Source organism: Arvicola amphibius, chromosome 4 (assembly GCF_903992535.2).
Source record: "Arvicola amphibius chromosome 4, mArvAmp1.2, whole genome shotgun sequence".
Lineage (NCBI taxonomy): Eukaryota > Metazoa > Chordata > Mammalia > Rodentia > Cricetidae > Arvicola > Arvicola amphibius.
The window spans coordinates 11452410-11476159 of NC_052050.1; the positions used below are offsets into that span (position 1 = coordinate 11452410).

Consider the following 23750-nt stretch of genomic DNA (forward strand, 5'->3'; position numbering starts at 1 on the left):
CATGGAATGCTTTTGGTAAAAGAATGAAGTCTAACTGGCCAATTAGCAATAATTTCAAGTATGGGCTATCTCCTGAAACAAGCAGAACAAGGAACAAGATAAAATGCTAGCTCATGCCTAGTAAAGCAGGCCATAAACTAGTTAAATGTAATTTTAGTAGCATTTTAGGTATTATTAAAAAGTTACTGTTTTAAGTTCAGAACCAAAGAGTTTTTCATTTACTTATTTGCTTGTTTTTCTTTTTTCCAAGTTCATTTCTTTTTAATGATAATCTTTGTAAGGATTTGTTTGCATGTTACTTTAGGATTTTATGAGTAAATGTATTGAGTATTAAATCAGGACTCTTAAGACATTTAAACATTATCTTTATGTCACTTTATTGTAAAACTCGAATATTAAAATATTTCAGTAAAACTGAATGCATATTGAAAATGATCAGCTATGTTTTGGGGTTCGGTGGGATGCTCACCATAGTAATTCTTTTAGGATAGGGTTGCTTTTATCTTCTCTAGATGTGAGAAGACAACACTTCCTTGCTAATTTCCTTAGTATTACCTATGTTATTTGCAAAAAATCTTGATTTTTGCCACCATTCTTATACTTTGTAATATCTGTGTCTTTTATTGTAGGAAATTCTTTTTCCTCTATTTTTTTTATTTTGGCTAATATTAATTAGCATGATGCATCCAAATAAGAAATATGAAGAAGTATCTGATTTAGAACTTAGCCCCATGGACAAGTCTAGCCTTTCTAACCTTATTCTTGGATATGCTCCTGTGAATAATCTTACAAGCAGCATCATGCAGAGAGTATCTTCTGATCATCTTCCCGATGGTACTGTAGTCTTTTTAAAGAAGATTGATTTTTATTTATGCATATGTTGTATGTGTTCGTGTGAGTGTATGTACATGTGTGTGCAGGTATCCACGGAGGCCAGAAGAGCCCTTAAGATTCCATGGAGCTAGAGCTACAGCAATCCAGTTAATCAGCTAGGTGTCATGTATGAGAACAGTAAAATTAGGAGAGTTCAGTCATTAATGTGAACTTGCGCAGCTAATGGATAATGAAGCTAAGTACCAGTCCTAGGTTCTTTTACAGCAAATCCTGGCCCTTCTGTAGTGAAGTTAACCTTTTGTAAACAATGAGAGAAAATATTTCTAAAAATTGTCTAACTTATTGGATAAAATGGTGACCGTATTTTCTCCATTTAGCCTCTAAAGAGAAATCAAAAATATTAGATATTAAAAATGGTGATTTTTATTCAAAGAAGACTGCAGAATTTTAGCATGATTGCTAACACACATGTAGTGATGCTCAGCTATGGGTCCATGGGATTCATGTAGATGAGGTAGGCGATAGCTGTGGAGCTATATGGCTCAACACAAAATTACTTAAAACATTAGATTTTTTTTGTTTGTAAATTGGTTGCATGATTCCGGAGCATGAACCTTGTAGATGATTATGTTGTATCACAATGTCAAAGAGCTTGACATGCCTGGAAAATTTTTCTTTATAGGAACAAATATTTAAAAGCAAAATTTCATATATTAGGAGTTATTTTACTTTGAGGCAGGTAATTGAACTTCATTATTATTTTTATAATTTTATTTCTGTCTGAAATTTTACAGACTTTAAAAAGTATAGATGGCATGTTCAAGGACTAGGTTTATTTCAGTACCAAAACCAAGCAGATTTAAAAGCGGAGCTGATATAAAAACTATCCAGCCTTAGAATATGTTATAACACATTGGAATTTTCAAATAATATGTTCTGATGAAATATTCTGAGAGTTGTTTTATATTATACTTTGTCATAGACATAAATTATGTATTGTAATGACATAGTTTATGTAATCAGGTCCCAGTTCACTATCTGTAAAATAAAACTGTTGATCATTTCATGTCATTGTTTTCTTTGCACTTACCTTCATTTTCTATGAAATTAGTAATTAAGAAAAAATACTGATAAAATATTCTATTCATCAAATATAATTGTAAAAGAGATATGTATTACAGTAAGCTGTTGCAATTTTGGAATTAATTACATTGCTCTAATATCTTGCAGTTATAATTACTGAAGAATATGCAAACGAGAAAGAAATGCTAGCATCTAGTCTCTCTAAGTCAAGTAACTTTGTAGGTGTGGTTTTCAAAGACACCATGTCCTATGAACTTCGTTTTTTTCCTGATATGATTCCAGTGTCTTCTATTTATATGGATTCAAGAGGTAAGTAGCTATATATAATCCTGAACTCTGTGTTAGGTGCATTTTTATAATCAAAATAAGATGGTGTCTAGTATTGTCATTTTCAACTGACGTGTTTGTTCAGATAGGTATGTGCCGCATAAAAAATTTAGGTATGAGGTCAGACATGGTGGCACCCACCTTTAATCCTGTGCAGCTTTTCAGCATGATCTATATCGTGAGTTTCAGGTCAGCTGGGGTACATGATGAGGCTGTGTATCCAGAAATAAAAATTGTATGTGCACATTCTCCAAATATCTATCTATCTACACTAAATGTATCCTATATGAAATAACTATAACATTCATTTTAATTTTAATACTTATGCAAATTTCATTTACATTAAAAACAAAATTGTACCTTTCATTGTATGAGTTTATAAATATATAATTTTTCCTCCATATAATCGTTTTCACTGTGATATGATATTAAAGTTTAAAAGCTTAAGGTCTCCTACCAGTGAAATTTGCATTTGAAACATGGAGAACTGCCTTCAGTTGTTTAAAAAACAACTGAAAAGATAATATCAATTTTGTTTATTGTACAATATTGAAGTCATTGTATTAAGTACAGAAAGTTTTTTCTTTATCCTAAAAGCATGTTTGGAAAATTCTACTCACATGTCAGAGATAAATGTGCATTATAGAATGATTTACCTTAAAATATAAAAGTGACCTATTTTCTATTTTGTATTTATAACTGTTTTGCCTGTTAATATGTATGTGCATCATGTGCATGCCTGGAGCTCACAGAGGCCAGGAGAGGGGTTTGGAACCCCTGGAACAGGGGTTTCATGTGGTTGTGAGCCATCTGCTGGGAATTGAACCTGGGTGCTCTGGAAAAGCAACCAGTGTCCGTCTGACCTCCCTCTCTCCCTCCCTTCCTTCTATATTAGTTATTTACTTATTTATTACTTGAAACAAATTTAAATTTATATATATTTTGATCTTATTCTTCCCCTTTCCCGTTTTTCTTCCTCCCTATATCCACCTAACTTCATTATTTCTCAGAGACCAATATGTAGGTGGATGCCACTCATTTGTTTCCGGGCTGCCCAGATCCAAGTAACAACACAGAAACTATATTAATTACAACACTGTTCAGCCTATTAGCTCAGACTTCTTATTAGCTATCTCTTAATTCTTAAATTAACCCATTTCTATCAATCTGTGTATCACCATGAGGCTGTGGCTTGCAGGGTAAAGTTCTGGCTGGTGACTGGCATCTTTTTCCTTCTACTTGGCGTCTCTCTGACTCCACCTACTCTCTCCCTACATCTCTGTTCAGATTTCCTGCCTGGCCTTATCCTGCCCTGCCATAGGCGGAAGCAGCTTTATTCATCAACCAGTAAAGCAACACATACAGAAGGACGTCCTACATCACCAGTACAAACACAAAATGCTTAAAGAAAAGAGATTATGTCACCCAAAAGGGAAAACAAAACTAAACACCAAAACTGTAACCAAATAAAAGCATACATACAAAAGCCCCGTGGAGTCTGTTATTGCTGGTCGGCTACTCCTGACATGAGATCTGCCTTGGAGCAGTTTTCATCCTTTGGAGGAAACTGGTTTTCTGTGTGCCAGCAGGTGCAACATGGCAGTCCCATTGTTAACCTATACTCTAGTGTCAAAGTTCATTTCATTCATTCATTCATTCATTCATTCATTTCCTCTATTTTTAGAAATATGAGAAAATAAAATGTAAGCTAAAATAAAACTATCACATCAAAGACAGACCTACAGAAAGAAAAGAGCCCAAGAGCAGGTGCAGTAATCAGAGGCCCACGCAGTTGTGCACTCAGGAATCCCATAAAAAACACTAAACTGGAAGCCATCATAAAAGTGCAGAGGGCCTGGTGCAGATCCCTGCAGGCCCTGTGCGTGCTGCTTCAGTGTCAGTGAGTTCATATGAGCTTTGCTCACGTTGCTTTAGAGGGCCTTGTTTGTTTGTTTCTTTGTTTTTGGAGTGTGTGTGTGTGTTCTCCATCTCCTCTGACTCTTACATTCTTTCCCCCCTCTTCTTTGGAGTTCTCTGAGGGGAAGGAGATTGATGGAGACATTAGGACTGAGTGTTTCGAAGACTCTCACTCTTTGTAATACCCAATGTAGGTCTATATTCATTCCCGTCTGCTGCAGGAGGAAGCTTCTCTGATGACAGTTGAAAAAATGCACAGATCTATGAGTATAGCAGAATATCATTAATAGTCATTTTATCACTACATTTTTTTCTTTTTTCTTTTAGATTTGTATTATTTGGTTTTGCCCTAGGTCTCTGGGCTAGCTAGTGTCTGGTTGTTGACCTAGTTGCTCATTATGTCCATCTCATGGAATGGGCTTTAAGTCAGAACAACAACTGGTTGTGGTGCCAACATTGCCCTGGCATATCCTGTAGGTAGTACACCAGGTAGACAAAGGGTGTGTGACTGCCTTGGTGTTTATGTTTCTCTTTTGATAGCGTATAGAGTACCTTCCTGTAAAAAACACCCTGTAACATAGGTGTGAATATTCTATGTAGGTACCAGTTTGGCATCTCCATGTTCAATGAGTTGTGTAGGTGTTGTCTTCAGTAATGGGGCCTTGCTGTCAGTTTGTAGAGAGAAATCTATAGTCTTGGCAACCACCTGGGTTGTTTGGGTTTTTAGAAGAAAGCACTTACAATGTTGTACAGAATCTTACATCTGTATTCTCCTCCCTGTAGCTGGCTGTTCAAAATCGTGTGATGCTGCTCAGTACTGGTCCTCAGGGTTCACAGCTTTACAGGCCTCAATAGATGCTGCCATTATACAGGTACTGTAAGAAGGGAGAAAATCAAACCACATTTGAATAAGTAGTCCTTAATTCTTTAAAGTTGGCTTTAGATAAGTTAGGTAAAAATATATATAATACATGATATAATTATTTGGAAAAAAAATAAAATGGAAATGTTTTATAATTTAATACTTTTTGAAGCCGATTTTTATTATATAGTTTTATGAATATAATTTATCATACTGTATATCAATATTGTATATTTATTGATTATAGGTAATATTTCTGAAATATTCCTGTATTATGAAGTATGTGAACTTTTAGACCTTTCCCTTGAATAAAAATAAGTTAAAAAAGGTGACTACCTTCATCATCTTAATTGTACTCCTAGATTTTATTTTCTATTCAACATTTACCCCGTATTTACAATGTTTCTAAACTATGTTCCCTTATAAATTTACTTAGTGCTTCATAGCCCTCTGAGACTGAGACTGAAGTAAGGTGATATCAAGTAGCTTGGGACTCTGAATTACTGGCGGAGGATCAGATTGTGCTCTAGTACAGCTCTGCCTCTAAGGGGTGTGTACATTCTTACATTATGTTCTAAAGTTATGGCCTGATTCGCCATTTCACACTTAGAGAAACTAGCCTTAAAATTGTACCTTAGGCTAGAACTCTAGAATTGTATATCACATTTCTCCATTTCCCCTAGAATCTGTGGGCTTTTTCCTGTTTGCTTTTTCAAATTGAAATTTACTATAAAATATTTTAATATAAAAGTGCATATAAACAGTCTTCTCTACCAAAGTGTACTTCTCGAGTATATATGATGAATGGTAATAGACTTAGACTTAGGGTCTGTAAGCAAGAGTCCTGTCTCTTCTCGCTGCTACAGTGCTAGGTAGAACACCCACTGTAATAGTCATGATTTTTTATGACAGGAGTGTTGTAAGAACTAAAGAAGATGATGTACCTATAATTGTCTTAAAAAATTGCAGCTTGCATGCTATGACTGTATTTGGGTTTAGAATACTGTGTTACTTCAGTTGGGCTGTTCAGATAAAGATTGAAACATTAGATGTATCTCTATGATGATATTACAGAACTTCATTGTGTTCTAGTGAGACATTAGCCATCACAAGCTTAGGCCATTGTGGGTAGTACAGAGTTGTAGTTTAGGCATTCATGTGAATAGTAGAAGTATCTATTGATAAGTATCTTTATTTCATAATTCTGTAAAAGTGTCCTGTGTGTACCAATTTTAACTCAGTAAGAAAGCACGCTCTTTATATAAAAGAGCCTTTTTAAATATAGTCATAGGAATGGTGGCTGTTAATCATGCCTACAAGCCTCGGCTCTGAAGAAGCAAGCATATTCTTATTATGCTTTAATCTGTGATAATAAAATCATATGCTTTTATTTTATTGGATGAATTAAATCAAAATTTATTCATTCCAATCTTCAAACTTTTAATTTCCAGAATGAATTAAAAGCAGAATTCTGCTTTTTATAATGATATTGTGGTCACTCACTTTATTTCAAGAGTGTGGCTTTCTGAGTATTTTATTTGCATGAGGTGACTGACTAATTTTAGCTAATAATAATCACATTTTATTAGGAGCTATTGTCAGAACTAAATTAATGTATTTACATTTTCTAATTGTAGTGGAAGACCAATGTTTCCCTATGGAAGGAGCTGGAGTCAACCAAAGCTGTTATCATGGGAGAAGCTGCCGTTGTAGAAATAGACGCTTTTCCCCGAGGGGTCGTTTTAATCTATCTAGTCATAGCATTCTCACCTTTTGGGTACTTTTTGGCAATTCACATTGTAGCAGAAAAAGAAAAAAAACTAAAGGAATTTTTAAAGATAATGGGACTTCATGACACTGCTTTTTGGTATGTTTAGTAGTTTATTATTTAGTATAGTTAACGGTTGTTTTATATGCAGATCTTCAGCAGTATACTTTAATTTACAGAATTTGATATTGTGCTGATCCTGATTCTTTATAATGGTTCCGTTTTACTTAGAGTTTGAGACCAGCCAATTTGTTGCTTGTTTTGCTATAAGGAAAGAGCAATGTGGGAAGTTTGTGATGACAAAACATTTAAATTTTATTTTACATTCTGTTTGAACCCATGAGGCGTGTACCATGAAGTCCAGCATATCATTCACCGAAGATCTGAAATCTCTAAAAGAATAAAAAGTTGTCTATTAACGTCCTTCCCTGATGTCACAGCACATACATAACACTGAAAACGTGGTGAAAAAGATTGGGGTCTACATGTGTAGTTTCTGAACTCGTTTTCCCACTGGGAAACTTTAGTAGAGTAAGAGAGGAACACATAGGTACTTTATAGAGATACAGGAGGAGAAAGCAGTCTCCACAGGTGAGCACTAGTATACCAGAACTTTTGTACAGTGCTGATTTTATGGAGCCATGAATATTTTAAATAGCTAAGTATTTTTTTCTTTCTACTGTGTAATAAGACACTTTGTTTATAAACTGGCTGGCTTGTGCATGCCCATAATGCTAGTGCTCAAGAAATCGCGTCAGGAGGTCTTGAGTCTGAGGCAGCCTAGGCTACATTGCCAGATGCTGTTTCACACAAAAATTGGTTTCTTATTTTTTTTTTTTTTTTTTTTTTTTACTTTTTGAGACAGGGTTTCTCTGTAGCTTTGGAGCCTGTCCTGGAACTAGCTCTTGTAGACCAGGCTGGTCTCGAAATCACAAAGATCCACCTGCCTCTGCCTCCCGAGTGCTGGGATTAAAGGCGTGCGCCACCACCGCCCGGCAAAAATTGGTTTCTTTTAGCTCATTTAGGAGGAAGGTTAGTACTGTGTAAGTTGCTATTAAAAGATGCATTTACAATTTTTTTATTTAGCCTATTGTAACAATTATAAAACTTTTATTAGGTTTTACCAATTTCTTTGCATTTTAAATTTTATTTATTTATTTTTCCTCATTTTTTTTTATTAAAGATTTCCATCTCCTCCCCTTCTCCTCCCCCTTCCCTCCCCTCCCTTCCACCCATACCCCCACTCCCTCCCTCTCCAGGCCAAAGAGCCATCTGGGTTCCCTTCACTATGTTAAGTCCAAGGTCCTCCCAACTCCCCCTAAGTCCAGGAAGGTGAGCAACCAAACTGACAAAGCTCACAGTGACCCCGTCCATGCTGTAGAGTCCAAGCCCATCACCGTTGTCCTTGGTTTCTCAGTCCTCCTCCACCGTCAGCCACATTCAGAGAGTCCGGTTTGGTTGCCTGTTCCATCAGTCCCATTCCAACTGGACTTGGTGGTCTCCTGCCTGCATATTTGTGCACCATGTGCATGCACTGTCTGCAGAAGCCAGAAGAGAGAATTGGATTCCCTGGAACTGGAGTTACAGATGGTTCTTAGACTCTATGTCAGTTCCAGGAATCAAACCTAGGTCACCTGTAAGAGCAACAAGCGGTCTTAACAACTGAGCCATCTCTCCAGCCCCACATTTTTTCTTTTGAGAGAGGATCTCCCCAAGTAACTCTGGCTGCTTTGGAGCTTCCTAGGTAGACCAGGCTGGCCTTGAACTCACGAGGATATGAGGGAAAATCTTGAGTAAAAATAGTGACTCTTGTTGATCTTATTAATCAGCAGCTTACATTAGTGTGATTATGGTAATTTATGTCATTAATTGGTAAGAACTTTTGTGTTTTTGATAATCATGGGTTTAATTATAGTTCATTTCACAAAGAAAATAATTATATTGACTTACTAAACTGTTACAGTTTAAGAGAATCAGAGATGCTGTTGCTCTCTTGGATTTTGAGTGTTGTAGCTTTAACCATGAATTGCTATTGCAGTTTTAAACTTTTTGGTACTGAGAGATAGTATTTTATCTCTATATCAGTCACATTCACCTGTGACTTAACTAATAATTTATTCTGGATTACTTAACAATATTAATTTCAGTACATGAACACGAGCAGATAAATTCATTTAAAGAACAAAATGGCCAAAACTAATTTTAAGTTTAGTTTAAAGTAATTTTTTCCCTGCTAGAGTGTGTTCATTTGACTATAAATGTGTTTGCGCTTTTATTGTAGGCTTTCCTGGGTTCTTCTGTATACAAGTTTGATTTTCCTCATGTCACTTCTTATGGCAGTCATTGCTACAGCTTCTTCCTTATTCCCTCAGAGTAGCAGCCTTGTGATTTTTCTGCTGTTCTTCTTATATGGATTATCATCTGTGAGTATTTTAACTCAAATATCAAAGTACCTTGGTAATGTAGTCATGGTCTTTTTCTTTGGTTAACTTAGTCAATTTTCCATTAGATATTTTTACTAAGTTACAGATAAATAACTAGATAGTACATGATGTCGTATTGTATTACAATGCTTTTAGAAAAATTATAACCTCATATTTAAATCTAACTTGTTTTGGTGTATTATATTTTACATAGTTCTTCTGCTGTTGTCTTTAGACAGTTGGTGGAAGATTGCACACTGCTGTATTTTCCCCTTTCATAAGGCCTTGACTTTTTTAAGTTAGCTTATGTTATAGGACATTAGCTTTAAAGGTTTTTTTTTTTAAAATGTAGTTCTTTAGTAGTCTTGATATTCATTTGGTATACTGACTGATGAATGTAATGACTGGCCTTTTAAAAATGATTCCAGTTTTCATTATGATTGATTTATGTGCCCATTTGTATATTGTTAAATAACTTTACTATCATTTCCATTCTTTAAATAATAAATTATAAATAACTCATATTTCCAGTATAATGATCTAATATATCATTTTCAGCACTCAGTTTAAAACATAGGTTCTTTGTTTAAAAGCTTACTGGGGACTTAGGGTGATGACCCAGTAGGTAAAATGTTTGTCTGACAAAGATAAGGGCCTGAGTTAAGATCTCTAGCTCCCATATAAAGTCTGGGTGCAGCGGTGTGGGTGTGAGGATTGGGAAGATGAGGGGATAGACCCAGGTGGGTCCCTGAAACTAACTGGCCATTATGTTGTTCCTTATGGTCTCTACTGTATAAATGTGGTTATGTTACTATTATACAGATAAAATGTAGACATTAATATTTGCCAGTTTAAAAATTTTAAATGTGTGTCTCTGTGTGAAAACAAAGCATCTTCCTATAACATTTAGAAATTGTGTTTTAACAGTTGTGGTTTCTCATGAATAAAACTTTCTTTCACAAAAAAGTTGATTTTGCTTTTGTGTCAGTGTATATGAGTTATACATTAACCTTAACATTTATGTTTTTTAGGTGTTTTTCGCTTTAATGCTGACACCTCTTTTTAAAAAATCTAAGCACGTGGGAGTAGCTGAGTTTTTTTTCACTGTGGCATTTGGATTTGTTGGCCTTTTGATAGTCCTCGTGGAAAGCTTCCCCAAATCTCTAGTGTGGCTCTTCAGTCCTTTCTGTCAGTGTACCTTTCTGATCGGTATCGCCCAGGTAGGTGCCACATGCACCTGTCATCCCCGCTATTTTCTCTTCCTCCAGTGCAGTGCAGTGTCGTGTCCTATCACTGACATAGAAACAAACAACACCAACATTTCATGAGAAAGCAGTGTAGGAAACCTGTTAAATCCCATCAGAAAGAAATGTCCTGCAGTCTATTTTATATCTGCTGTCACTTAGAATGTCTCCAATTTTAAGTTCTCATTAAGTATCTTGCTTACAAGTTCCGCAGGTTTTGCTTAGTGTATTTCATAACTCTATTTCAGTGTAATAATTCAGTTTATTAGAAGTCACTGGTTTGAGTTACAGATAATCTTCATTGCTCTATCATAAACACTTATACGTTTATTCTAGAAGAATGCTGAGCAGAAAGTTGTGTGTGACACAGAGCAAAGTTTCATGAGTAAACTAATAAAATACTTTAGGTGTGTGTAATAGGTTTCATTAGTTTAGGAACCCTGGACTAGTCATTCATCTAAATAATATTTAGAATTCAGGCAGGAGAAATGTCTTTTTTATTATTAGATTAAAAAGAATACCAATCCAAGTTCCCACTCCCTCCCCTCTTCCCATTCCCTCCCACATCCTCCCACCTCATCCTCATCTAATCCTCAGAGAGGGTAAGGCACATTGCTTTGTGGAAGGTCCAAGGCCCTCCCTACTATATCTAGGCTGAGCAAGGTATTCACCCATAGAGAATAGGATCCCCAGAAGCCAGTACATGCAGCAGGGATAAATCCTGGTGCCACTGCCAGTGGCCCCTCAGTCTGCCCCAGCAATGCAACTGTCAACCACATTCAGAGGGACTAGTTTGATACTATGCTTGTTCCTTCCCATTCCGGCTGGAGTTTGTGGGCTCCTATTAGCTCAGGTAAACTGTTTCAGTGGGTGAACGCATCATGGTCTTGACCTCTTTGCTCATGTTCTCACTCCTTCCACTCTTCCACTGGACTTTGGGAGCTCAGTTCAGTGCTCCGATGTGGGTCTCTGCCTCTGCTTCCATCAGTTGCTGATAATATTTAAGATATTCATCAGTCTGACTACAGGGCAAGTCAAGATCGGGCCCCATCTCCTCTATTGCTTAGGGTCTTAGCTGGGGTCATCCTTGTGGATTCTCTAGAGCCAGGTTTCTGCTAACCCTATAATGGCTCCCTCAATCAAGATACCTCTTTCATTGCTCTCCTTTGTCCATCTCGACTATCCCATTCCCTCAGGTTCTCCTCAATCCTCCCCTTTTACCCTCCTTTTTCCCCCTACCCCCTGCTCCCATTTTTATCAGGCGATCTTCTTTGTTTCCAATTTCCAGGTGGGATCTATATATGTTTTTCTTTGGGTTATTACTTAGCTTTTGTAGGATCATGAACTATAGGCTCAATGTCCTTTGTTTATAGTTAGTATCCACTTATGATTGACTACATACCATATTCATCTTTCTGGGTCTGTGTTACCTCACTCAGGATAGTGTTTTCTAATTCCATCCATTTGCATGCAAAATTCAAGATGTCATTGTTTTTTACCGCTGAGTAGTACTCTAATGTGTAAATGTGCCACATTCTTTATCCATTCTTCAGTTGAGGGGCATCTAGGTTGTTTCCAGGTTCTGGCTATTACAAATAATGCTGCTATGAACATAGTTGAAAAAATGCTTTTGTAGTATGATTGCAGGAGAAATGTCTTAGTGGTTAAGAGAATTAGTTACTTTTCCAGAGGTTTAAAGTCCATTTGCTAGTACCCACATGGTGGCTTTCAAGTGGTTTTAATTCTAGTTATAGGGATCTGATGCTCCTTTTTCTTCCATGGGCACCAGGCACACACATGGTACCCAGACATATATGCAGACAAAACACCTGTATACATAAAATAAAAAACCAAAATTTAAAATTAAGACTATTCATATTATAAATTTGTTTTTTTTAATTTGTCTTACATGTATAGTTAGAATCAAATGAAAAAAGTCTCATAAGGACCTATTTATAGAGTAGAACATAAACTCAATTATTATATGTGGTTTATATTTGATGTTTTATAGGTGTTTTATGAGGTAACATTACAGTAGATTATTTATAAATATATTAATTACTTGATTTAATTACTTGGAACTCAAGCATCATTGTTATACACTTTGAGACCATACTGTTGCACACAAACTTAAGAAGCACAGACTGGGAAAAAGGAAAAGGTCGATATAATGGTACATTCCTTTACTCTCAGCATGCCTTTAAATCCTATAATCAGGAGGCAGAAGCAAGCAGATATCTGTGAGTTCAAGGCCAGCCTGGTATATACAGAGACTCTTTCTCAAAAAACAAAACAAACATGCAAAACTTCCCATACAATAGAAACCATGATTAAATGAATTATTTAGATAACCTTTAAAAAATATTAAAAAATTGTTTCCCTTATGAGAGCATGTTACTAATTATTTTTCAAATAGTTCTCCTAATGTCACTCTGGATGTAGAGTTGTGCTTAGCAGTGTCAGCTTTGTTCGAATCATTTCCATGGAGTAAAGCTGGTGTTTTGTTTTCAGGTCATGCATCTAGAAGATTTCAATGAAGGGGCCTTATTTTCTAATCTGACTGAAGGCCCCTATCCTCTAATCATTACTATTATCATGCTTGCTCTTGACAGTGTATTCTATGTCCTCCTGGCTGTGTATCTTGATCAAGTCATTCCAGGTATGTGGTTGGTTACTGTGGAGATTCTAAGGTAATACTGCTCTTATAGAATCAGTTTAACTTTTTTTCTCTCCTAGTCAGAGTATTTTAAGTCGTTGATGATTTACTTTGCTTTTAAGTAATATATATGCATATATTCACAATATATATTATGTTGTCTATTCACCAGCCACTAGTGGACATAAGATTATATAATAAGAGAGAAACTTCACAACTCAGTCCTTTATAATCTTAAACTATTTTATTTTACCCTCTAAGATCCAAACCTGTGAAGCAGTCTTGTAAATCCACACACTTTCCTTTGCCTTCTTAAAATTAAAATGCAATTGCACTATGTCCCTTTCACTTTACTTCCTTCAGCTCTTTTCATCGCCCATTCATGGCCCCCCTTTTCTGTTATAGTTACCTCTGTCTTTCTGTCTGTCTGTCTAAATATCTGTCTGAATGCGTGAGTATGTAAATACAGCCTGCTGAGCTCCTGTAGTGTGTTTGTATATGATTTCCAGGCTTACCATGTCACCCTTCATCTTTACCATGTGTTCTTTCTTGATTTCCTCATTACATCTTTCTGTATTCAAGGTCTGTCCAATATAGTCAGTACTACTTAATATGATGTTATTTAATTAATCATTACTATTTTTTTTGAGACAAGGCTTTACTCTTGAACCTTTTCTGATCTGGAACTTGCTGTGTAGTTTCTGCTGGTTTTAAACTCAGAATTTGTCTGCCTGTTTCCTAAATGTTAGTATTCAGTGTGTGTGCTACCACACCCATCTAATATGACTTTTAAAATTAAAATGAAGTAAAATAAGGTTATTTAATATGGTTTTAAAAATGCCTTCAGAAATAATTTCCTATAACTCTTTTTAATTTCTATTTTTAGGGGAATTTGGCTTAAGGAGATCATCTTTATACTTTCTAAAACCATCATATTGGTCAAAAACCAAAAGAAATTATAAGGAGCTATCAGAGGGCAACATTAATGGGAATATTAGTCTTAGTGAAATTGTCGAGCCTGTTTCTTCAGAATTCATAGGAAAAGAAGCTATAAGGTATGATTCATTTTTGGAAGTGTAGGTAGAATGGTTGATGGAAATTGTGACTTTTAAATTCTATAATATGCTATCATAAAATTTGTAGGCAGTTTGAGAATGCTGACATGAAATGACACCTAGTTTCTATCCCCTTTATTAATATAAAAAGCTTTTAATTAATGAAAGATGAAAATAATCTGTAAATTCCTCGAAGCAAGTGCTCCCCTAGAAGCTGTCTTAGCATGAGAATGAGCGAGTGACACATAAAACAGAGAGCAGTGCAGTCACGGCTTCTTAGGAAAAGGTCCTTAATGTCAGGTTTCTGTGGCTTTTGTTTTAGTAGGAAAGTGGTTTGTTATTTTTTTCCAATTAAATATTTCAGCCTTTTCTTTCCTCTGTTTTTTGTACGAGAATGCAAATTTATTCATGTTTTAAACATGTGTGATTACAAAATATCCTTCTGGTTTCACCCATCCATTTCCCCCCAGATTTGAATATCTGTTACCCAAGTAACACTGTTTTAATAGTGTGGAGAGTGTCTTATAGTGCTAGAGATGCAAATCTAGTTCAAAATTTAATAGGTACAGCAATTAAGGCAGCTTGGATAAAAAATATACGTGTAAGCATGTGTAACCATAAATTTTGTGTATACATTTAATATAAATCTGTGTTTTTCAGAATAAGTGGTATTCAGAAGGCCTATAGAAAAAAAAATGAAAACGTGGAAGCTTTGAGAAGTAAGTAGCCTGCCGAGAATCTAGTCCATAGCATCATAATACACTGGAGAAGTTTAAACCTACCGTCGTGATTTTCTGTCTTGCCATTGTAGATACTTTATGTAACTAATGTTGATAATAAAACTTAACAACATGGAAGCTGATAAAGCCAGAAAGTGGTATCTGTTAACATGAAAATACCCAGTGGTTTGAACCAACTTACGTTCTGTTCTTTTACACTTTACTATTGTGCACAGGGATGCATATTAGTTATCTCTTTTTCAGATTCTTTTTGTTGTGATGAACTGTCTTAATAATTGGGGTACATGTATATGTGTTAGTATCGGATCAGTAAAATACACATACCCTGCCATTTCTAATCTATGTGACTTTACTCCGGTAGGGTACAATGGTATTTTAGTTTGGCTTTATTTTACTTTGTCCCAAATGCTCCTGATCATTCTTTCATTGGGCATTTGAACATTCTTTTTTCTAATGTACCTATTTAAAGTTTTTATTTTTTAGTATTTTAGGTTCATGACCTTTGTTAGATAAAGGTATTCAAATATCCTATTCTAATCTGAAGCATGCCTTTTGGTTCTAAACAGTGTATTTTGATGAGCATAAGCAAATTCTTAAATTAGGTCCCAAATATGAGTCTGTCATTTGTGGCTGCAGTACTGTTAATGATAAATGATTCTTTAATTCTTTTACTTAACATTAAAGGTTAGCTACAGCCTCCAATGTGAGTTAGTCAACTGGAAGTTATTGCTAGTGCCAAAAAGCAAGAGAAGGAAATGACTGATACCCAGGTTATAAAGGAACCAGTGAAATCAACATATTTGCAGATGAAATGATCAATCTCTGTAATAAATACAGTAAAACTAAACATGTGTTCAGAAAAGTGACAGGATGTAAGATAAGTATATATAAAAATCAATTGCATATCTGCATTCCAACTTAAAATAAGTAAAAGTTGAGTTCGAGGCCAGCCTGGTCTACAAGAACTAGTTCCAGGACAGGCTCTAGAAACTACAGGGAAACCCTGTCTCGAAAAAAAGAACCAAAAAAAAAAAATAAGTTAAAGTTAAAATAAAGATCACTATTCACTATAGCACCAAAAATACAATGCAGTTCATAGATAAATTGACAAAAATGTAGAAGACTTGTATCTTAAGAAGTACAGAACATTTCTGACAAAAGCTTAAGGACAGGTTAAAATACCCTGTTTAAGGATTGGAAGAATGAATGTGTAGATGTGAATTTTTTCCATATCTTATAGATTCACACTCAGTCAAAGTTATATTAGACTTCTTTTGTTCATTTTGAGAAAAATCGATTCTAAAATTATATATAAATTAAATGACTTAGATTTCCCTAAACAGATGTGAATAACCACAACAGTAAATTTGGAGTTTAGTATTAACTTGTTTCAAGGTTACAGTCATCAAGACTTTTTTTGACATAAAAGAAATAGAAAGATCAGTGAAACAGAGAATATAGAAATATTACTTATATTTTATGCACAATTAAAATTTCAATAAAGTTTAAAACAAAATTAGAAAAATATGAACTGTGATCCATGTGGAGCACTACATATAAAACCTAGTGGAAAATAAATGGGTCATACAACCAAATACAGAACTTATGACAATAAAGGTTAAAATAAAATAAAAGCTAGGAGAACTATTTTGAGTCTTGGTTAAACAAAAGTCTTATATGTATGGCTCCAAAAGCACAAACTGTAACAGATTGAAAATTAAAGTCTTATGCTCCTTGTAAGATACTGCTAAGGAAATGAAAAAAGAAATAGACTGGAAGAAAGGTTTGTAAATCCTATGTCCAACAAAGCACTGTATCTAGAATATTGAAGAGTGCTTCAGAATTCAAAAATAAGAAAACAATAGCCTTTGTGTTCTGCTTCCAGAGTTGTTGCTGTAATAAACACAATGAGCAAAAGTAACTTGGGTAAGAAAGGTTTTCTCATCTTACACTTCAGTCCATCACTGAAGGAAGTCAGGGCAGGAATACAGCCAGGAACCGAAGCCGAAACCATGGAGCAACACTGCATGCAGGCTTGTTTTCGCTGGCTCAGCTTTTTTATCTGAACCAGGACTATCTGCCCAGAGGTGGCACTGCCCACCTCTGGTGGTGGTGTGTGTGCCCTCCCATACCAGCCAACAAGAACAGGTCCCACAGACATGCCCACAGGCCAATCTGAGGGAAGTAATCTGCCAATTGAAACTCCCTCAAAAACTTGGGACTGTGTCAAGTTGACAGCTACCTGATGCTAAAGAGATCATATATTAAATGGACAAAGTATTTAAACATATTTTACCAGTGAAGAAAAATGGATAGCATATCAGCACATGAAATTATATTAAATGTTATTACTCATTAAGGCAATACAAATTAAAATCACCATGAGATTATTAAAATTGCAAATACTCATGATGTATATTAATGAGAATATAGGAAATGTATATTTTATTGAACTGTTTTAGTTAACATAGGTTTTTGTGTACATTATGTGTGCACAGAATATTGGTATATTAGAGCTTATCTGAGGTAAATATATTCATGATCTTGTTAGAAGTTTCTTACTGAATCATTTTCTATATTATACTTTTAAGATCCTACAGTATTAATTTGTTTGCTTTTTAAGAAACAAAGTTTTGCTATATAGCCTAGCATAGTCTTGAATCCGTGATTCCTCCTCCCTCTGCCTCCCTTACTTCCATCACTAACCTGGGTTACTTACTGACTTGGAATATGAGACTCCCCTCCCCCTCCTCTTTTGTATTTTAGCTGTGGATGCAGAAACACAGCTCTCACTCAAAGGACTAGGAGAGTTTATTCGGAGCCAAATATGAGTGATTATGGCCCAGGAACACAGATTTAGATTACCTCAAATTTCATGTTTTAGAGTAGTAACAAAACACAGAAACTCAACAGTGAAGGGACTTTCAAATATAAAGCAGGGTGGTGAGCTGCTGTAGGCCGCAGCTGCTGTCTGATGTACTCTTAGCTTGTTGCTTGGTAGAAACTAGTGGTCTGTTAATACATATCAAAGGGTTTTACCTGCCAGTCACAGGAATGTTAGGTTAAACACAGAAGTGGGAAAGGAATGGCTATTCCAGGGGCTCATGGCGGCCCACGATACATTATAATTGGGCTCTGGACCTGTAATATTTCAGCTTCTCTGGATCATGAAGTTCTAAGCAGTTAGTCAGCCGTACATAGTTGAGTGAACAGTGAGGCTTCCTACCAGGACCCCAGGAGCATTCTTCAGCCTTAGGGTTGTTTCTTGACAGCCCATTCCTGCTCTGTCATTTTAGTTGTTCATCTCTGTCCTCCTTCTATTGTTTATATATCCATCTAGTTATACATAGATCATTGAATTGAACCCTTAGGGGCTGGAGAGATAGATGGCTTAGTAGTTTAGGAACACTGGCTTTGTTTCCAGAGGACCTAGGTTCAATTCCCAGCATCTACATGGCAGTTCACAGTTGTCTGTAATTACGCTTCCAAGGGATCTGACATACATGCAGGCAGAGCACCTTTGCACATAAAATGAAAATTAAAAAATTGACAAATTGAACCTTTTAAGTATTCTCTTAGCCATTCCTGTGTTTCTGATACCAATTTCTTGTTATGTTCTTTTTTGTTTCCCCCATATTTAATTTATCTTCAGATTCCTTTGTGAGATAAATTTTTGTTTTCATTTTATTGACAAATTTTAAAAGTCAGTATTCAGAAAACCTTCAAATATTTTGTGTATATCTTAAATCTTAGTGTTGGAACAAATCAGTAACAGTTTATTTACATTTCCTGCCCTTCATACCAGTGACTATGTTGAGTCTTTTTAGCCTGCTTAAACTATTTTGTTAACTTTATGTATTGAAACTTGTCTTCCTTAAGATTGCTTGGAATTATGAATTGCCTCATACAGCTGAACAAAATAAAAACCACATCTGAGCCTTCTTTTTCCCCCTGAACTAGATTTGTCATTTGACATATATGAAGGTCAAATTACTGCATTACTGGGTCATAGTGGAACAGGAAAAAGTACATTGATGAATATTCTTTGTGGATTGTGCCCGCCTTCTGATGGTAAGAGTTTTCTCACTTAAAAAAAAAACTCTTTTTAAGTGCTATTAACGAAGGAGTCACAGTTTGTAGTGATTATTTGTCCTCTACACGTGTGCTAGATGATTTGGATGAGTGATTGGGGATAGCTGTTTCAATGTTGATGAAGAAATTTTTTCTTTATTATGTACACTCACTTCTTAAATAAAAAATTTGGCCCATATTTAATAAAGTAAAAAATAAAATTTTAACCATTTATTTTTATTTACTTTATTATTTATTTTATATACCTTTTCCATCACATATTTATATGTGTACATATGTTTAGTCCTTATCTTCACAGAAAAACAAATCAGTAAGTAACCTAATTGGAAACTAAATTGCCATTATAAAAAACACAAGTATCTCAATATGCATCTGAAGGAAAGAATGATAAATAGCAACACTATCTACTAAAATAAAAACTTTAGGAGCAGTACCTCAAGGTACTAAATCTAAATCTGGGGCTATTTCATAGGTGTAAACTCTGCGGAATCCTCATGTTTCTGCAATTACCAAATAGTATATCAGTGAAATAAATTTTATCATAAAGGGGCCAGATTGTATTGAATCTGCATTTCAGCTTTGTAAAAGAGACTTGACCTTCAAAATTAGTGTGACTTTTTTTTTGAAATGTTCTCAGACATTAGTTCTAATGTCTTACACTTTAGACATATGACTTTTTTTTTTAGCGTTCTCCACACATTTTCACATGATTTAACGTTTTGTTACGTAGAACATATTACATTCAGCTGAGATAATAAGAAAGCTGGAATTCAAGACATTATTATGTTCAAGACCATACAATCAGCTTGTGTAAAGTTTGCAGATCTTATTTTATTATCTCATAGTATCTGGAGGTGAAAGAAATCTTTGCTGAGCCATCATAAACAGAGTCAGTGTAGATGTTTCCTGTTAAGCTTGTAGTTTGCTGTTCTTCCTGCTGTGTAATATGGCCTGGAAAGAAGGAAAATGAATTTGAAATACAAGTGAAAACTTAACACCAATACTATGTAAATAAGAATATGTGGTATCTTCCAAATTTATATTAATTATGGCTTTGCATATACGTCGTAGCAAACTAAGTTATTAGGTACATCAAAACATGCATTTTTAACACTCAATGTCTTTAATGTAAATATAAATATTTTGCTTTTAGGGTTTGCTTCTATATATGGACACAGAGTCTCTGAAATAGATGAAATGTTTGAAGCAAGAAAAATGATTGGCATTTGTCCACAGTTAGATATAAACTTTGATGTTTTGACAGTAGAAGAAAATTTATCAATTTTGGCTTCAATCAAAGGAATCCCAGCCAACAATATAATTCAAGAAGTATGTTATCCATATATAAACCATCACTGTATTTCCTATAAATTAATATTCTTTGTAATAATTGTACAATAAATATGCTTGAAAATCTAAACACATAAAACCTATCTGGGCCAGTAAGTAGAAAATGTGAAGAATTAGATGCCTTTGGAGTCCATATCTTAACACATGTGAATAATCCATTTTTCATCCAGAGGGCACTTACTTTCCTCTCCCTTTCCCCATCTGCTCTGCCCTCTCCCGTCTTCTTCTGCACATCACTCTCCCTGGCCTCTGTACACACAGAACTTTCAGACTCATCCTTTTCCTTCTCTATTATCGAGCAAGGTACAAAATTTAAACAGACTTCCACTAAGAACCTTGTTACTATTATTTTCAAAATTATGTATGATATTTGTAAAAGTTAAGCACATCCTATCATTTTAAAGTTGATATTAAAGTTAATTTTAAAATTATACTGCTTTAATGATGCTTAAAACACTACTGAAAGACTTAAGATACATAAAAAATTTGATGGTTATTGAAATGATACTATCATTAAAATAACATTGTTCACACTTTACTTTTACAGGTGCAAAAGGTTTTACTGGATTTGGATATGCAAGCCATCAAAGATAACCAGGCAAAAAAACTAAGTGGTGGCCAAAAAAGAAAGCTATCTTTAGGAATTGCCGTTCTTGGGAATCCAAAGGTAATACAATATTAATTTCACTGGTGAGATCATTTTAAAGTATATTATGTAGGAAAGAAGGTAATGGGGCTTAGGCTCACTGGTTAAGAGCACTGGCTGCTTTTCCAGGGGACCTGTGTTGAATCTATTCCCAGCATCCACATAGCCACTTAGCTGTTTCTCTCTCCAGTTCCAGGGGGATCTGATACACTTTTCTGGCTTCTGAGGTACCAGGCATACATGCAGTACACACATGTACATGCATGCAAAATACTCATATGTATAAAATAATAAATATAATTTTTACAAAATTAAAACAAGAAAAAATTAAAGGGATAATTAAGTTAGCCACTACCCGGGTGCACTGATTTTACATGTGTTTATTTTATGCTGTTCTCTAGTTTGTAGAAACAGAGAAGCAACTTTGCCTTGCACATAGTTAAAAAGCTCATGTGTGTGCTTACAGCAGAGAGCCTATGGAAACCTCCTTCTTCCTTTGTGACTCCTTTTTAATATAGCATGGGATCAGGATGGATTCTGAATTTTTATTATCTGGGCTTTGTTCTAGCATCCACTATCATGGTTTTTAAATTAAAAACAACTTGAAGCCAGACTAGGTGGCACATACCTGTAATCCAGCACTCAAGAGGCTGAGTGAGAAAGATCACGAGTTCAAGGCCAGTCTAGGTTGCATAGTAAGAGTCTATTTTATTAAAAAGTTCCCCTCATAAAATAGAAAGAAAAAGTGTCATCCCCCCAAAATGCTTTCTTTAAAATGATATAGAACATTCTCTAAATAATCAATTTCTATATATGCATATTCAATTACATATAGCAATACACTTAATATTTGCCACTTTGTACAATTGTCATATCAGTGTCTTACATATAAGTAACCAAGGAAATGATTCACTTACAATTTTAAACATTTATACAAGCTTTATGTAACTGTAAAAAACAGTTATGGGTGAGAATATTAACTTGAAATAGAGAAAATGTCCAGTACCCACCTAAGTTTTATTTGTTTTCTTTCTTTTTTCATATCTGTGTTCACTCAGATACTATTGCTAGACGAACCAACAGCAGGGATGGACCCCTGCTCTCGCCACATTGTCTGGAATCTCCTTAAACACAGGAAGGCTAACAGGGTGACAGTGTTCAGTACTCATTTTATGGATGAAGCTGACATTCTTGCTGGTGAGAATTTTGCTTTTAAAAGATAAGGTCACAAGCCCGAAGGGAGGTAAACATGGAAATGCTAAATCCCAAGGAATAAATGTTTACCTAGTAGTGTACATGATAAACAGAAAAGATTTTTTTTTAATTTAAAAATTATATATTTCTATGTTCAGTGTTTCCCAAATCATCCTCAGTTTCATTGAGTTCACAAAAGAACTCATATAAGAGTTTCCATATTTTTCATACTCATTATATAATTAATTTATTATAGCAAAAGGCTGTGAAGCAAACTTAGCAAATTGCTGAGTCACGTGAGGCACAGTCTGGAGGAAGCCAGGCACAGGTCCCCAGAGTCTCTTAATTTCTCCATGCTTTTCTTGTAACCATATTTATGAAATAGTGTCTTCTAGTTTCTTAGAGACTCAGTGTCCATGGTCGTAGAGCTACTCTTCCTAACACAGAACATTCTAGATACCCTAAAAGAAAGAAAGCATTCGGCATAAACTATATATTTTTTCTTTCTCATTTTTTTATTAAAAATTTCCATCTCCTCCCCTTCTCCCCCTTCCCTCCTCTCCCCTCCACCCACACCCCTAGTCCCTCCCTCTCCAGGCCAAAGAGCCATCAGGGTTCCCTACACTATGTTAAGTCCAAGGTCCTCCCAACTCCCCCCAGGTCCAGGAAGGTGAGCAACCAAACTGACAAGGCTCACACAGAGCCCGTCCACGCCGTAGAATCAAAGCCCATCGCCATTGTCCTTGGCTTCTCAGTCAGCCTCCACCGTCAGCCACATTCAGAGAGTCCAGTTTGATCGTATGTTCCATCAGTCCCATTCCAACTGGTCTTGGTGATCTCCAGTTAGTTCTGTCCCACCGTCTCAGTGGGTGGACGCACCCCTCACGGTCCTGACTTTCTTGCTCACGTTCTCCTTCCTTCAGCTCCTCATTTGGGAGCTTGGGAGCTCAGTCCTGTGCTCCAATGTGGGGCTCTGTCTCTATCTCCATCCATCGCCAGATGAAGGTTCTATGGTGATATGGAAGATATTCATCAGTATGACTATAGGATCTGGCCTTTTCCGGCTCCGTCTCCTCAGCTGCCCAAGGAAGTAGCTGGGGGCATCTCCCTGGATACCTGGGAACCCCTCTAGAGTCAAGTCTCTTGACAACCCTAAAATGGCTCCCTTAATTAAGATATATGCTTCCCTGCTCCCATATCCACCCTTCCTATATCCTAACCATCCCATTCCCCCAAGCTCTTCCCATCCTCCCCTTCACACTTTTCTCTCCCCATCTCCCCTTGCCGCCATCCCACCCCACCCCCAAGTTCCCAATTTTTGCCCGGCAATCAAGTCTACTTCCAATATCCAGGAGGATAACTATATGTTTTTCTTTGGGTTCACCTTCTTATTACCTTCTCTAGGATCACGAATTACAGGCTTGATGTCCTTTATTTATGGTTAAGTTTTTGACACTAATAGGAATCTTTCTCTATCCATATCCCCAGATACTAGTTAAGGGCCAGCTTTGTAAGCAGGTTGTTCTAAGACAGGTTTCCCTGGCATGTGAACCATTTAT

At 35.7% G+C, this 23750-nt stretch overlaps 1 protein-coding gene across 1 annotated transcript in view; it reads left to right on the plus strand.

Annotated features, from left to right (window-relative positions):
• Positions 1 to 23750, plus strand: part of Abca5 (ATP binding cassette subfamily A member 5) — a 73303-nt gene that overhangs the window by 13704 nt on the left and 35849 nt on the right. The window contains exons 3-15 of the mRNA XM_038327998.1: positions 630 to 834; positions 2065 to 2226; positions 4945 to 5033; positions 6661 to 6890; positions 9073 to 9214; positions 10246 to 10434; positions 12970 to 13117; positions 14001 to 14169; positions 14830 to 14888; positions 18870 to 18980; positions 20155 to 20330; positions 20899 to 21018; positions 22056 to 22194. Of these exons, the coding sequence (XP_038183926.1) occupies positions 630 to 834; positions 2065 to 2226; positions 4945 to 5033; positions 6661 to 6890; positions 9073 to 9214; positions 10246 to 10434; positions 12970 to 13117; positions 14001 to 14169; positions 14830 to 14888; positions 18870 to 18980; positions 20155 to 20330; positions 20899 to 21018; positions 22056 to 22194 (1939 nt within the window). The remainder of the gene's footprint in view (positions 1 to 629; positions 835 to 2064; positions 2227 to 4944; positions 5034 to 6660; positions 6891 to 9072; positions 9215 to 10245; positions 10435 to 12969; positions 13118 to 14000; positions 14170 to 14829; positions 14889 to 18869; positions 18981 to 20154; positions 20331 to 20898; positions 21019 to 22055; positions 22195 to 23750) is intronic.